Here is a 16,184-nt window from a genome sequence, read left to right as displayed (position 1 = left end):
AGCAATTACAGAAGCCAGACCTTCCACCTTCTGCTCCCCCTGGAGATCTTTGGTCCATAGTCCCAGTGGATAAAGAATAGGGAAGCTTCCAATGGAGGGGAGGAGATACTGAACTCTGATGGTGGGAACTGTGTGGAAACGTACCCCTGTTACGTCACAATCTTGTCAATCAGTATAAAATCACTAATAAAAAATTAAAGAAAAGAAGGGAAGAGGAACTCTGTTATACTGTTGGTGGGAATGCAAAATGAGGCAGCCTCTGTGTTAGACAGTATAGAGAGTCCATAAACAAATAAAAATGGAAATCCCTGACCAGAGTGATGCTCAGCTTTGGTTTATGGTGGTGTTGGGGACTGACCCTGGAAGGCTTATTTATTTTGTGTGAGAAGAAACTTTAATACTACTCTGGCATATGAAATACAAGGGATCCAGTGTGGGGCCTTACAGATTAAGTCCTGAGTTCTACCTGAGTCACCTCTGTAGTGACTGCCATTTTGAAATTTTTGTTTTGCATTTGTTTAGATTAAAATTCTTATTTATAAATGGACATTTTAAACCACTCTGAATTTTTGGTTTTGGGTATGTTACAAATAGTTTATTGAAAAAAATGCATCTTGAATCATTTTATTATAGCTGCATCTGATTGCATATATATGTTGATGGTGGTTGTTCATTTGTTTGTTCTTTACCAGAGCACTGCTCAGCTCTGGCATATGGTGGTGTGGGGGATTGAACCTGGGACTTTGGAGCCTTAGCCATGAGAGTCTCTTTGCATAACCTTTATGCTATCTACTCCCGCCCACTTTTTTAAAAAATATTTTATTGGGTAGAGACAGAAAAATCTAGAGGGAAGGAGGATACAGAGATAGACACCAGGGGCCAGGTGGTGGTACACCCAGTTGAGTGCACATGCTACAATGCTCAAGGACCAAGGTTTGAGTCCCTGGTCCTCACCTGAAGGGGAAAGCTTTGTGAGTAGTGAAGCAGGGCTACAGGTGTCTGTCTCCCCAACTCCTCTTGACTTCTGAATGACTATATCCAACATAAATAAGGATACTTTTAAAAAATAGAGAGAGATAGACACCTGCAGCTCTGCTCCACCACTTGTGAAACTTCCCCCCGCCACATGTACACAGGTGTGGGCTGAGTGCTTAAAGTCAAGTCCCTTCACTGCCAATGCCACTACCACCACCCAGCCCCTCATCTGACCACCTTTATGTTTTAAATGTAAGATTTAGTTTGTAAGACTCCTGAGCAACAGTTGCTTTGCTGTCACAAATACATCAAACAGTGGTACACTGTACGTAAATTCTCAAGTCATAGTGAGAGTTGATATAAACCAACTGTGTGTTGGAAATGTTTTGTCAAGAATAACAAAGTAGGGTGGAGGGTAGATAGCATAATGGTTATGCAAACAGACTCTCATGACTGAGGCTCAAAGTCCCAGGTTCAATCTCCCACACCACCATAAGCCAGAGCTGAACAGTGCTCTGGTAAAATAAATAAATAAATAAATAAATAAATAAATAAATAAATAAATAAATAAATAAAGAAGATCACCTGAGAACAAAACAAGAAAGACTCGGAATACTTTGGGAACCCATCAAGTCACGGGTGAGTGCAAACACGTGTGGCTTATGGACAGAGAGGGGCCTAAGGAGCACTCCTGAGGCTGAATGCCCATATCTACTCAAGCGCATCCAGCGGTTTGCCAGTTGAGGCACCACCTTCTGTCTGAGCTTTATCAACAAATAAACTGCTGATAGGAGGAGAGGACCCCTAAGGTTCACTAAATGCAACTGTGAGTCTCTTTGCTACCCTCCCTGGAGGCTGAAGCAGCAGTGGGGAGGCCCTGTGCTGACATCAGGGGCAGAAACCTGATCAGGCGACTCAGGGGAAGACACACACTCCAGTGGTCTGGAAGTGGGGCTGTGTAGTGGCAGCCTTTCCACATTGTTCTCCTAATAAATTTGGAGACAAATTGAATAATTACCTCAGAACCCACAGAGTACAAACAAGATTTGTTCAGAAACTCACAGAGCCAAAAGACTACTGCCCAGCTTGGCTGTGGCTGCTGTCTCAGAAGCTGAATTGGGGCTGGGGCTTTGGACCCTTGGGGCATGGGAGTCTCTTTGCATAACCACTGTACTATCTCTTCCCACCCTGTTTTATTTCTAGGTTAAGAGTGAGTAATTAAGCTAAAAAAAATCTACTTATAGTTAAAAAGCCCTCAGGCTTCCATAGCCTACAGGGAAGACAAAAAACAAAAGAGGGTTTAGCAGTCACCATGCTTTACCACAAAGATTGAGACCACATTGAAAGAACTGTTGATTTCCACGCCTGTGAACTCTTTAAGTATCTTACTTAGACACAAGTCAGTCCAGGCAAGTGTGATTAGTGGATTGAATAATACTGACAGAGGGACCTCATAACCTCAATCTCATAACACACCATGTTCAGAGGTTAAATCAAGAAGAAACACTGGAGAAACAAACCAGGAAAAATCCCAGATTAACCCCCCCCCCCAAAGGTAGAAGCACATAAGAATGAGGACAATATCCAAACACTAACTGAGGCATTAGTCACAGGAGTGAAGAAAGACTTTGAAAGTAGTATCAACAGAAATGGGGGAACAGCAAATGAGACTCTGAAAGAAAACACTAATTATCTCAAAGTAATTAGAGAGCTGAAAGCTGAAATAGCTGAGCTAAGATCACAACTAGCTGAACAAGCTAAAACAGTATCAGAACACGGTAACAAAATATCTGAGCTACAGAAAACAACAGAAGGGAGAGAGAATTGAATAAGTGAGGCAGAAAACAGAATTAGCAAGACTGAGGATGAATTAGAGAAAATTAAGAAAGAAGTGTAATAGACTGCAAAAAAGATTAAGAGATACTGAAGATAGCAACAAAGACATAAGGGATGACTTCAAAAGAAACAATATATGCATTATTGGCTTACCAGAGGAAGAAAGAAAGGGAGAGGAAGAAAGCATTCTTCAGGCTATAATAGCTGAAAACTTCTCTAGTCTAGACAACATAAAAGACATAAAGGTTCAAGAACCCCAGAGGGTCCCAAAAGAATTAACCCAGACTTAAAGACACCAAGACACATCATATTTACAATGAAAAGGAGTAAGGATAAAGAAAGCATCCTGAAGGCTGCAAGAAAAACACAAAGAGTCACCTACAAAAGAAAACCCATAAGATTAGCAGCAGATTTTTCCACACAAACACTACAGGCCAGAAGAGAATGGCGAGATATCCAGTGCTCAATGAGAAAGGCTTTCAACCAAGACTACTGTATCCTGCTAGACTGTCATTCAAACTAGATGGAGGTATAAAAACCTTCTCTGACAAGCAACAGTTGAAGCTATCAACTATCACCAAGCCTGCCCTGAAAGAAGTTCTGAAAGGTCTCCTATAAATAGTATATATCAGAACACTCTAAAATTTTAGAATAATGGCATTAAAATATCTTAAATCTATAATATCAATAAATGCCAATAGCCTGAATTCACCTATTAAAAATCACAGAGTAAGAAGATGGATCAGAAACACAACCCAAGCACATGTTGTCTGCAGGAATCCCACCTAACTCAACAGACTCAAAGTGAAAGGATGGAAAACAACCATACAAGCCAATGCCCCCCCCCCAAAAAAAAAGGACAGGACATCTATTCTCAATCTGACACAATAGACCTTAAATAAAATCTAAAAAGATAGGGATGGGCTTTACTTAATGGTCAGAGAGTCAGTCAATCAAGAGGACTTAACAATTATTAACATCTATGCACCCAATGAGAAGCCATCTAAATACATCAAACACCTACTGAAAGGGGTACAGCAATATGCTAACAGCAACACAGTAATAGTAGGGGATTTCATACCACTTGGATGTTAGACCAGAAACTATAAAATACTTAGAAGGAGAATATTGGCAGAACTCTTTTCCATTTAAATTTTAAAGGCATCTTCAATGAAACAAATCCAATCACAAAAAAAAAAAAAAGTTGAATAATAAACACAAAGCAGAACTTGGACTGGGTCTGGTGTATTGCACCAAAGTAAAGGACTGTGGGGTTGGGGGGAGGGTTCAGGTCCTGGAACATGATGGCGGAGGAGGACTGGGGGGGGGGGTTTGAATTGTTATGTGGAAAACTGAGAAATATTAACAGCGGTAGATTACATATAATGGTTATGCAAAGAGACTCTTATTCCCGAGGCTCCAAAGTCTCAGGTTCATGGTGAATTCACCTTCTTTACCCCATCTTGGATGGAGCTCAAAGATATCATGTTAAGTGAGATAAGTCAGAAACAAAAGGAGGAATATGGGATGATCTCACTCATGGACAGAAGTTGAAAAACAACGTCAGAGGAGAAAATTCTAAGCAGAACTTGAACTGGAGTTGGTGTATTGCACCTAAGGAAAAGACTCTGGGGGTGGGGGGAGGATTCAGGTCCTGGAACATGATGGCAGACAGAGGAGGACCTAGTGGGGGTTGAATTGTTATGTGGAAATGTTATGCATGTACAAACTACTGCATTTTACTAGTGACTATAAACTATTAATCCTCCAATAAAGAAATTAAGAAAAAAAAGAAAAGAAAATGTCAAAAAAACTACTGATACGAGCCTAAACAGGAACACAAGCAGTCGAAATATACTGAGTACTTACATTAGTCTACAGTTAGACAAAATGATCTAACACAAAAACTATTTGATAATGTTGAAAATCCTAGACAATTAACTGACTATCTGTATTTTATGCGGTCTATTCAGATAACTCAACTATGAAAGTCTTTTTTGAATGTTAATTTCAATAAAGACAAAATAATGGGGGAAAAAATAACTTTTAACAAAATGTTTATCCTTAACAATGTGGAAAAAAACACACTCCCCAATTTGACTTTTCCCTTCTTATCTTGGCAGAGCTCTTTTCAGTGACAGTAGCACGAACAAAGCAGCTCCTTGTCAAATCTTGAACAAGAATTCTAAATATTAGTCTCATAATGCCTTCTGACATCACCTAGAATGTCTCCTGTGCTTGCAAAGAATTTTGATTTCTACTATGCCTTCACCTCTGTCACCTTTGGCCTCACCTTCAATGAAAGCCATTAAAAAAAAAAAAAAGACTACACCAGCAGGGAAGAAGTTCCTGAAGTCCTAAGCTGTGCTGCAGATGTCTCTCTGTCTCCCTTTCTATCTCCCATTCATCTCTCAGTTCTCTGTCTCTACCCAAAATAAATAATAAAATATTTTTAAAAGAAACTAAAGCCACATTTAATACAGGGGGAAAAGGAGTGGCCCTTACTATAAGCCAGAGCTGAAAAGTGCCCCGGTAAAAAAAAAAAAAAAGGGGAGGCTGGGCAGTAGCACAGTGGGTTAAGCGCACATGGCATGAAGCGCACAAACCAGCTCAAGGATCCCAGTTCAAACCTCCAGCTCCCCACCTGCAGGAGGGTCACTTCACAGGCTTGTCTGCAGGTGTATCTTTCTCTCTCCCTCTCTGTCTCCCCCTCTTCTCTCTATTTCTCTCTGTCCTATCCAACAACAACGATAGTAATAACAACAACAATGATAATAAGGGCAACAAAAGGGAAAAACTAACATCCAGGAGCAGTGGATTCATAGTGCAGAAACAGAGTCCCAGCAATGACCCTGGAGGCAAAAAATAAAACAAAATATAAAAAATAAAATAAAATAAAATAAAATAAGAAATAATACTCTCAGAGGGGAAGATGAGTTAGGGAAAGATAACTAGAGGGCTCTGAAATCCAATTTCATTAGGACCCAGAAAGGGAATAGGAAGAAGGGGAAAAAATACACTCAAATATAGAGTTATAGAAATAATAGTCAACCCGTATCTGTGATCTTAGGAAAACTAATGCATTTTCCAAGGGCATGGGGACATACAACTCTGGTGGTAAGAACGGTGTGGAATTATACCCTTATTATAAGTTTGCAAATCAACACTAAATCACTAATAAAAATCTTTAAAATAAATAATTACATAAATACATGGTTTTAGAACTTAAAGGGGAGAGTGTCTTCTATTCACTCACATCGTTCCACACTTCTCCCAGTTATCTTTTTGGTAGGTTCTCTTGTATCCTAATTTTCTTTTGGAAGACCACTTACCCCGCCACTTGCCTTTGCCCAGTGTTCTTCCACTTCTTACCCTCAAGGGCGTCTTGCTCTACCCATGCTAACTAACACTGACTGATGTCCTGCCATGACTACATGGCCACCGGCACTGTACAGATTACTGCTGGAAGGGTTCCTGTCCTCAGGAAACTAATCTGATGCTGAAGAACATATGTAAGGGGGGGGGGGGGGAAACTACTGAGAACTTTTCCTTTACTCCATTTTACTTTAATACAGATCTTCTCCATGTGAAAAAGAGTGACTTTTTTGACTAGTCATACTGTACCATTCTATGTTGCAAGCTACAGGTACATGGGAATAGTGACTAAAGATTATGTTTAACATAGGTATGTAATTTTATTTATTTTTATTGGATAGAGGCAGACAGAAATCGAGAGGGGAGAAGGAGATAGAGAGGGACAGAGAAAGTGAGACAATTACAACAGCACTTCACTTGTTGTGAAGTTTCCCCTCTGCAAGTATGGGGCTGAGGGCTTGAACTCAGGTCCTCTGCCTGGTTCCACACTTTTTTTCCCCCTCAATTCTCAGGTTAACTGTCCACACTCAAAAGCAATGACTCCCATGAATTAAGGACATTCACAGTAGAACTCAGGGTTTGTTTCTTAGAATAGCAGGAGAAAGTATTCAAATTTATTATTTTTCTTTAACAGATAGGAAAGTAAACCCAGACAGCTAACTATAGGCAGTAGATGGAATGTAAACTGGGCTGGGGAGTGTCTCAGTGGTAGTTCATGCCTTGCATGTGTGAGGTCCTGGGCCTGATCCTTGGCACTGCTTAAACTGATGGAGTGATTAATATTCAGTGTTCTCACACACAATACAAATGAAGTTACTCAATGGCGGGTACTGTACCCTTTAACTTTACACTCTTGTAAACCACTATTAATCAAAAAGTTTAAAAATGGCTTATAAAAACGCAAGTTAGCAAGCAAAGATTTATCATGTACTTTCAGTTTCAAAAAAAAAAAGGTCCAAATTTGCTAACCTTGTCTATGATGGCAAACAGCTTTCAGTTATACAAACCTGTATTTTTTTTTCCAGGATTGATGCAAAGAGTTTCATATTCTCCCATACTGACAAGATGAAAACACATACATGTCTCTAAGCACAAAGCTTATGTTTACGAATAATTTTTTTTGCGTAAGGAAAAAATTTCAATCAGTAATCACAATGAGAATTTAGTTATTTAATACAACCATTAATCTAATGTCACCAATAAAATCTAAGAAGCAGTTATATCACAAAACCAGGATTATATTCAGGGGACATGCATTAGTAATCTATACAACTTAACATTACACCAGAAAAAAGAATTGGATACAAAATTTCCCTTGATTTTTTTTTTTTTTTTTTTTTGGTGACTTTCAAATTTCATGGAACATGTTACCCAAGACAACAACAACAACAAAAAAAAACTTGTAAAAATATTTTAAATATTTTCAGTAAAATGGTAAAAAAAAAAAAAAAAAGTGAATAAACCTTTAAGTTTTCATACTGGGCTGAAGATTTGAAACATCAAGCTGGCCCCAATCTGTCAACAATGACAGATAAATAGTCACAATGCCTGGACAGGCTTTAGTTGCAATGGTAATGGAGGACTACTTCCTCCAAGCAAACCCCTTAATTTCTTTATACAAACATATCTTAGTAAGTAGTGTGATTAATATCAACTTGGAAACATACCTTGAATCAGGACAGGGATAAGAAATAACATGCAAGCCAATCTTATTTCTGACTTGTCATCACAAAGCCTTCTGGGTACCCAAATACCCAACACTGTCCTCAATATTAAATTAAGAAGCACAGAATGACTTAACAGACTGATATTCTACAGAATTATCTTTCACTACGTATCAAGGCAGGTCTCAAGACTCCATTAATTTGCTTCTGTAGAATGTAATTAGCAGAGCACCAAATGTATAAACTGATATGGCCACCCAAAATGCTAAAAACATTTCAAACAGAAGCAGCCCCCTCTCCCCATGTTAATGTGCTGCATTATTCTTGAAACTTGCTACCAATTAAAATAGAATGAGAGAAGTTCTGAACATATCTTGTACTTTTCATCAAGGCTAAAGTGCAAAATATTTCCATCTCTGATATTTTAAGAGGAAAAAAAAAAAAGGAAAAAAAAACTAGAGCAACAGGATACAAAAAAAAAAAAAAAAGACTTCTTTAAATATACACTTAGAACTATACACTTAAACCTTTTTTTTTTTTTTAACCTTTTCTCAGTGGAATTTGTTAATGGACCAAGTTCTCAGAGACCTTAAGATTTCGTTTTCTTCCCCAGGGTCAGACATTCCAAAATTAGAGGCAAATATATATATGGAAAAAGTAGCATTGCATGACAATGGACACTAAGTTCATAAAGAACTTTTCTTAAAAATGAGATATTATGGGGAGTCGAGCTGTAGCGCAGCGGGTTAAGCGCAGGTGGCACAAAGCACAAGGACTGGCATAAGGATCCCAGTTCGAACCCCGGCTCCCCACCTGCAGGGGAGTCACTTCACAGGCAGTGAAGCAGGTCTGCAGGTGTCTATCTTTCTCTCCTCCTCTCTGTCTTCCCCTCCTCTCTCCATTTCTCTCTGTCTTATCCAACAACGACAACAACAATAATAACTACAACAATAAAACAACAAGGGCAACAAAAGGGAATAAATAAAATAAATATTTAAAAAAATTTTTTTTAAATGAGATATTATGGAAGAAAATACCATGAAAGTAATAATCCTATGAGAATAGTTTTTTAAGCACAGTAAATTTCAGCCTTGGTCTTCATGAAGATACTACAGCTTATATAGAAAACTATAAATATACAAGACTCCAGGAAAAAAAAAAGTTAAAATACATATTAACGTTCTGTAGGCCTAAAAAAAGTTCTTAGAAGCGGGAAAAGGAAGGCCAATTGAATCTTAACTTCAGAATACAGAACTATGAAAATTTCCTGGGTCAAAAGGGTGCTCCAAGTGGAACTATTATTTTGTGAAACACACACACACACACACAGTATTTTTTTTTAAAGAAGAGAAAAAGTTGTGAATAACTGCAGTCCCAGAAAGGAAAACTTAAATTAAGGGGAAAAGGTTCTAACAGTGTAAACAAGTCTGGCTCAGAAAGAAAACTGAACAACATAGCCAAGATTCTGTCTGTAAAAGTAATAACAGTACATCTTTAATATTAAAGAAATAGGCTATAAAAAAGTTCATTCTCAGAACTGGTTTTAGTAAAAGCTTTCATTTGTGTTCCTTTGTTGATGCATAATAAAGTTCCATGGGTTTGTTCACTTTCCAGTATTTCTTACTGACCAATTCCAAAGAAAATGATTCATTTAATACAGTGAACTGGCCACTTGCCGTTGCTACATAAATGCTATACTGCTTCTCACTGGCTGTATCAAGGTTCATCTAGTTTGATTCTCCTTTGCTTCTAAGTTCTTCTAATGCTAACTTCACGGCCAGATACTTGGATAAGTGACCAACAGTGGCACTGCCTGAAGTGTTTATGCATCTTGTCTGTGCACTTTTTCCATAAGTGTGGGATGAGGCCTGAATACTAATTCCATTTCACTAGCACAATCCATTACTGGATCTATCAACACTGTTGCATTAGTATTATCAAGCTCAAGCCCAGAATCATCAGATGTTTTGATTCGTTTGTTACTAGGTCCTGCTTCCTGATTGCTGTGTGTGGATGCATTACTGCAGTGGGGGATGCATTGGATCGACCTTCTCGTGGTGCATCCCGTGAGTACCCATTCATTGGGGAAACTGACGATCCTTCCTAGCCGACTGAATCCACATGGATCCCAGTCACTTTCAAAGCCAGCAACAAGCAGCTCCTGACAGCATTCAATTTGAGGCTGTTGACTGGTTACGGAAGAAGGGCAAATGCTAGAAGAAGAAGAACTGCAGTGGGAACTGTCACCATTATCTTCTGCACCCCTACCATTTTCAATCTGTTGCTTCTTGCCTCCCTGTAATCTGTTCATGGCCTGTATCTTCAGCCCCTCCTCAGTGTTATGGCTGAGTGCGTGCTAGTTGTTGTGCTTGTTGATCCTGGCTAGTACTCCTTCTCGATGAACTTCATTCTCATCACAACTTGGATAGATTTTGCTGATGAGTGCAGCGAAGTGTGGATCTGGTCTCAGTGATCTTTTGGAAACCAGCTTTTTCCGACAGGTAGGACATTCTCTATTGCCACTTCTGAGGGCTGTGATGATGCAGTCCGCACAAAAGCGATATAAACACTCCTTTGTAGTCATGGTATTTTTCAACATATCCAGACAAATTGGACACATTAATTCACTGTGTAGACTTCGAGGTGAAACCACAATTTCCAAGCCATCTGTTATTGCCTCCTGAGGTCTTCGTTGTAATTCATACAAACTGAGTTCCCATGTTTTGCTTAATGGTTACAACGTTCCATTGGTCTGCACCTCCTGAGACATTGCAGCGTCTGCTTCCTCTAGGACTCCTCCGGCCGAGGCCTGAGCTAGGTTTGGGATCCAGCCCCCGCGGCCTCCGGTGCCTCCGCACAATATGGCAAGCCTGGCCTTCCGCAATCGATTTGTATTTTTTTTTTCTAATTCTGTTGATTAGTGGTGCAATAGTGATTTACAAAAATTATAAGATCTGGGGGCCAGGCGGTGGCGCAGCGGGTTAATCGCACATAGTACAAAGGACCCACAAAGGATCCCAGATCGAACCCCCGGCTCCTCACCTGCGCGCCTCACAAGCAGTGAAGCAGGTCGGCAGGTGTCTGTCTTTCTATCTTCCCTCCCTAGTCAATTTCTCTGTCCTATTCCCCTCCCCCGTCAAAAAATTAAAATTAAAAAATGGCCACCAGGAGCAGTATATTCTGTAGTGCAGGAACTAAGCCCCTGTGATAACCCTGAAAGCAAAAAACAAACAAACAAACAAAACATAAGAGTTCAGGGATGCAGTTTCGAGTGTGTGTGTGTGTGTGTGTGTGTGTATGTGTGTCCACACCCATCACCACCGAATTTCTGTGCCCCTTTCTGATAATCAGCATAGTTCTCACAGAGTTCAGGAGACAGCTGGGTTAGTACGGTGTTTTTCTAAGTTTACTTGCTTTAATTAACTACATGCTATATAGGCACAAATTTTTCCAGTAGTTGTTCTTCACCTCTCCACTTATTTCACTGAGCATAAACACCTTTAATTCCATCCATTTTGCCCCCAAACATACAATCTCATCTTTTCAAATTGCAGAACAGTATCCAAATATTATTTATTTATTATTGGAAAGAGAAATTGAGTTTTCTGGGAGGTGGCTCAGTGGATAAAACAATAGACTCTCAAGCATGAGGTCTTGAGTTCAATCCTGGGCAGCACAAGTACCAGAGAGACGTCTGGTTCCTTCTCTCTCCTATCTTTCTCATCAATCAATAAATAAAATCTTAAAGAGAGAGAAAGAGAAATTTAGAGGGATTGGGGGAGGTAGAGAGAGGAGAGAAACAGACAGACTCATGCAGCCCTGCTTCACCACCCATGAAGCTTTCCCCCTGCAGGTGGGGAGCAAGGGCTTGAACCTGGGTCCTTGTGCATTGTAATGTGTGTGTTTAATCAGGTGTGCCACTGCCTGGCCCCTCAGAGTAGTATTCAGCAGTTGATGTCGGGCACTCAGGTTGTTCCATAATTTGGTTATTGTGACAAATGTAGCTATGAACATAGGGCACATATATCTTTCTGAATATTTAAACCTGTAAATTTGTCTTTTCAGAGTTGCGTGGTGACACTATAAAGTGAAATAACTTATTTTTGAAGTGGTATCCCACTGTTGTCTTTATTTGCATTTCTCTGACAGTCAATGCCTTGAAGCATTTTTATGTCTCTTGGTCTTTTGGACCTCTTCTTTTTATTAGTGATTTAATATTAATTTATAAAATTATAGGATTACAAGGGTATAATTCCATCTTTCCTACCCCCAGCATTCTGTGTCCCCATCTCTTCCAATGGGAACTGCTTTAGTTATCCCAAGACCACAGATCTGAGTGTACTATTATTTCTATAACTATCTATTTGTATTTATATTTATTTGCCTGTTTTTTTTTCCTTTGGTCCTGCCTTCTCTTCCAATTAATTAATTAATTAATTGCCTCCAGGGTTATTGCTGGGGTTTTGTGCCTGCACTACAAATCCACTGCTCCTGGAGGCCATTTTTTCCATTTTGTTGCCCTTGTTGTAGCTGTTATAGCTGTTGTTGTTGGATAGGACAGAGAGAAATCAAGAGAGGAAGGGAAGACAGAGGGGGGAGAGAAAGACACCTGCAGACCTGATGCACTGCTTGTGAAGTGACTCCCCTGCAGGTGGGGGGGGGGCGGCCTCTAACTGGGATCCTTATGCTGGTCCTTGCACTTGTGCCACATGCCATTAACCCACCCCCCACTCTTCCTTTTTAACTCACACCTACTTCTTCTGAGTGTCTTTCATTTATTTATTTTTCTTCTCTCTCTACGTCCTGATTGGAGTTCAGAGCCCCATGGTCATGTTCCCCCTAGCATTTAACCCTCTGAGAGTGTGGGCCAAAATCCTTTTGGGGGGGCAGAAGGTGGAAGGTCTGGCTTCTGTAATCATTTCTCCACTGGACGTAGGCATTGGCAGGTTGATCTATACTCCCAGCCTGTTTCCATTTTTCCCTAGTAGGAATAACTGTCTTTTTAAAATAAACACATCAAGATAGACTATTTTGAAAAACTAGAAATGTTCTCTCTAATATATTTTATGTGCTATAATTATCTGACATTATAGTATCACTCTGAACATTTATAAACAATTTTCTTAGAAGGGTCAAGGTGGCAGATTAATACAATGTCTGCCTCTGGTATTGACAGCACAGCAAAAGCAACACACAGGACAATAGGAACAAAATATGGCTTCCCAAAGTCAAAGACAAAAATCAACAGCCAGACTGGAGTGGGGCCTAGGGAGGGGATACAGAAAAATGCATTCTTGGGGGCTGGGCGGTGATGCACCGGGTTAAGCACACATAGTACTAAGTGCAAGGACCCTGGTTCGAGGTCCCCTCCCTCCCACAAGCGGTGAAGCAGCGCCAGTGCCAGGAATCTAGGCTTTTAATTCTTTAGATTTGGAGACCAATGATGCAGATGATCCAGGACTGAAACAGTGGTCTGGAGAAGAGATGACGTTTTCCCTCCTCACCCATGATGCCTCCCTCCCTCCCTCTGTGCCTGGAGCCTACACTACGAAATCTCGCTTTACCAGCCTATCTCTACTCTCTCATTAAATCCTGGTTGCCAAAACAAAACAAAAAAACAACAACAAAATTCTGACCAAGTACATGCGATTCATGTCACTGCCCCCTGCTTCAGATCTACCAACACTTCCCATCACCTGTGTTATCATGCTCCTTTCAGTTTATTATCTGAGACCATGTGGGTCTTCAACAGTGACTACAAGGCGGCTCTGGGCTAAGTTAGCTAATGTCTAAAGGCGCACGGGTAAACGCAGTCTCAGCTAAGAGCTCATTCTCACTTGGGACAGGGCTCCCTTCCTCGCACTTGCGTGCACCAGCCCAGACCCCACAGCCCAGGGGTGGGGAGGTGCAGTGGCGGAGGGCGCAGCCTGCACCCACTTACACTGAGCAACTTGTGCGCTGCATCCTCCTTGGCCTCGTCCATGGAGAGCTCTAAGCCCCTGTTTTCTGACTCCTTGGCCTTCAAAGCTGCTATGCTGATATTAGCACTCCCCTGAAGCACAGCGGATGAGTGCTGGAGATGAACCCGCCCGGAGCCCACGTCACCAACTGTACTGGGAGACTTAGCCTTTTCATGGTGGAGCTCCATTTTTCCATCCTCTGTGGGGCGGGTCTGCGCCTAACTGACGGTTTGCTATTGCGCAGGCGCAGTCCTGCCTCAGCTTTTCCCGCGCTTCTTTCCCCCCCCCCCCTCCGCCCCCCACCCTTTGGTGAGAAACCCTGCACCCTACCTGGCGTTCAGATCCGGTAAAAGTGCAGCGAGGGCTCCAAGCACAGCCCAGGCTGTCAGTCTCCTTTAGAAGAAAGTCAGAGCTTTGCCATGTGCACGACCCAGGATCAAGGACCCAGGACCCTCTCCCCTCTACCTGAAGGGGGCGGGGAGGAGGTAATACGGAGACAAGGGGTGTCTGAAAAAAATTTTGTTACTTCAAAATTATTTTAACTATTTTGTTGGAAATCTAGTTTGCCTTTACTCAAGGAGCAGCTCAAAGTTAGTTTCTGGTTAAGTCTTATATCCACAAAATAGAATTAACTGCTACCTCCAAGTTACTATTTAGATAATACTAGGTAAATAGCTAAATAAACTACAGAAGATACACTACCATAGGGATTACTTAGAAACAAAAGGAATTAACTATTGATAGACACAACTTGCATGAATCTTCATGAATTTCTATTGAACAGGGGAAAAAGTGTTTTCTGAAGATTACATAACACAGGATTCAATTTATAAAATCCTGTAATTGATCAATTTTAACAATGAATAAAAGAGGGCAGGGAGTGATCCATGGAATGCACATATTACCACATACAAGGAACATGGGTTCAACTCCAGGTCCCCACCTGCAGAGATTTCACAAGTGGTGGAACAGTGCTGCAGGTGTGTCTGACATGCATTCTCTCTCTCTCGTTCTTTCTCAAGATTTTACCTATTTTTATCCAAATTTATAGTTCTCCTTAATGAAAGAATTGATGTATAATCATGCATATATCTCTCTCCCCATTCCACAGTAGAACTCTTTCACCCTAGACAGTACCCCCCCACACACACCCAGCCTGAGTCCTTCCCTAGATTCTTCCAACCTTAAACTTTTTATCTTCAAACTAGACTGAGCCTCTAGAAGGCAGATACCTTGTTCTATTAATTTTTCTCAGTGCCCTCACCAATCTATTGATTTGATCAATGTCAGATCATCTATCCCAATCCAAACTTTGTATTTCATAACAGATTGCAAATGCTATGTGTATGCCACTGTTCCAAATGGTGATACAGCTTAATCTGCTGGCTGTATCAGAACCACTTGGAATATCTTGTTCTAGCCAGTAGTCTTCCAAGTATCCTCTCAAATCCACTGGAGCAGAATCTGTAGCCATGGGGGTCTAGGTGTCTGTCTTGATCTGCTTTATGCTGATTGAGACAGTAGTGAGAAGAAAATATTATCAGATACTTTACTTTTGTATCCCAAAGACAGTAAAACACACTCTAGGGTTCTTGCCTATTGAGGCCTTTGAAACTCTTAGAAACCTGATAGGGAGAGATCAATGAGAAAATTGATGATCATGTAAACACATCTGCAGTGTATTTCCTCAGGTTTCCCTATCGTCATGGTCAAAGAAATGTTTTGTAGATCCCACTAGTGTGTGTGTGTGTGTGTGTGTGTGTGTGTGTGTGTGTGTGTGTGTCCCAGTACTGAGCAGCTCTGGTTTATATTGGTACAGGGGATTGAATCTGAGACTTTGGAGCCTCAGGCAAGGATTTGAAAAAGGCCCTTTGCCATGTAAAAGTAAAGAATCTACACATGGATAGTTTAGGGAACATCAGCCAACTACAGTCCTACATATGGGTGTTCTCATGTCTCTGATGATAGCGTGCAGGGGATAAGTAAGCCTCAGCTCTAATGAGCACGGCTTCCAGTGTACTGAATGGGAACATTGTGGCCTCCTGCACTGCCCACAAGAGAACCATTACTGGTCATAGGAAAAGCTGAGACTGCTCAGATAACCCCCAGAATTTCCAGCAGAGTCACAATTCTGTAACAGCAAGCCCTTTCAGCAGCTCCAGTCCTATCAACAGCAAGATAGTCTCACTATCTTATACCAAACTTAGACCTATCTTCAGAACAATCCAGTTCTAACATAAATATGTTGACCCTCTTCTTTTCCACAACTGTTAGCTACTTTCTGACTAGGACAGGCCCAATAGTTTTATTGATGTACTTGAGAGCCTCTGAGATACCCATCTCCATAGCAAATCTTATCATTTTCTTGAGCCCT

General features: G+C 40.8%; 1 protein-coding gene and 1 pseudogene across 1 annotated transcript in view; both read right to left on the bottom strand.

Moving 5' to 3' along the window:
- C2CD6 (C2 calcium dependent domain containing 6) overlaps nt 1-14,003 on the bottom strand; it is a 133,570-nt gene extending 119,567 nt beyond the window's left edge. The window contains exon 1 of the mRNA XM_060194151.1: nt 13,792-14,003. Coding sequence (XP_060050134.1) covers nt 13,792-13,998 — 207 coding nt within the window. The 5' untranslated portion in view covers nt 13,999-14,003. The remainder of the gene's footprint in view (nt 1-13,791) is intronic.
- On the bottom strand, nt 9,314-10,620 carry LOC103111226 (E3 ubiquitin-protein ligase RING2-like; annotated as a pseudogene).
- Nucleotides 14,004-16,184: the final 2,181 nt, after the last annotated feature.

This window comes from Erinaceus europaeus, chromosome 7 (genome assembly GCF_950295315.1).
Source record: "Erinaceus europaeus chromosome 7, mEriEur2.1, whole genome shotgun sequence".
NCBI classification, from domain to species: Eukaryota; Metazoa; Chordata; class Mammalia; order Eulipotyphla; family Erinaceidae; genus Erinaceus; species Erinaceus europaeus.
This window is presented reverse-complemented; position numbering and strand designations above follow the sequence as displayed.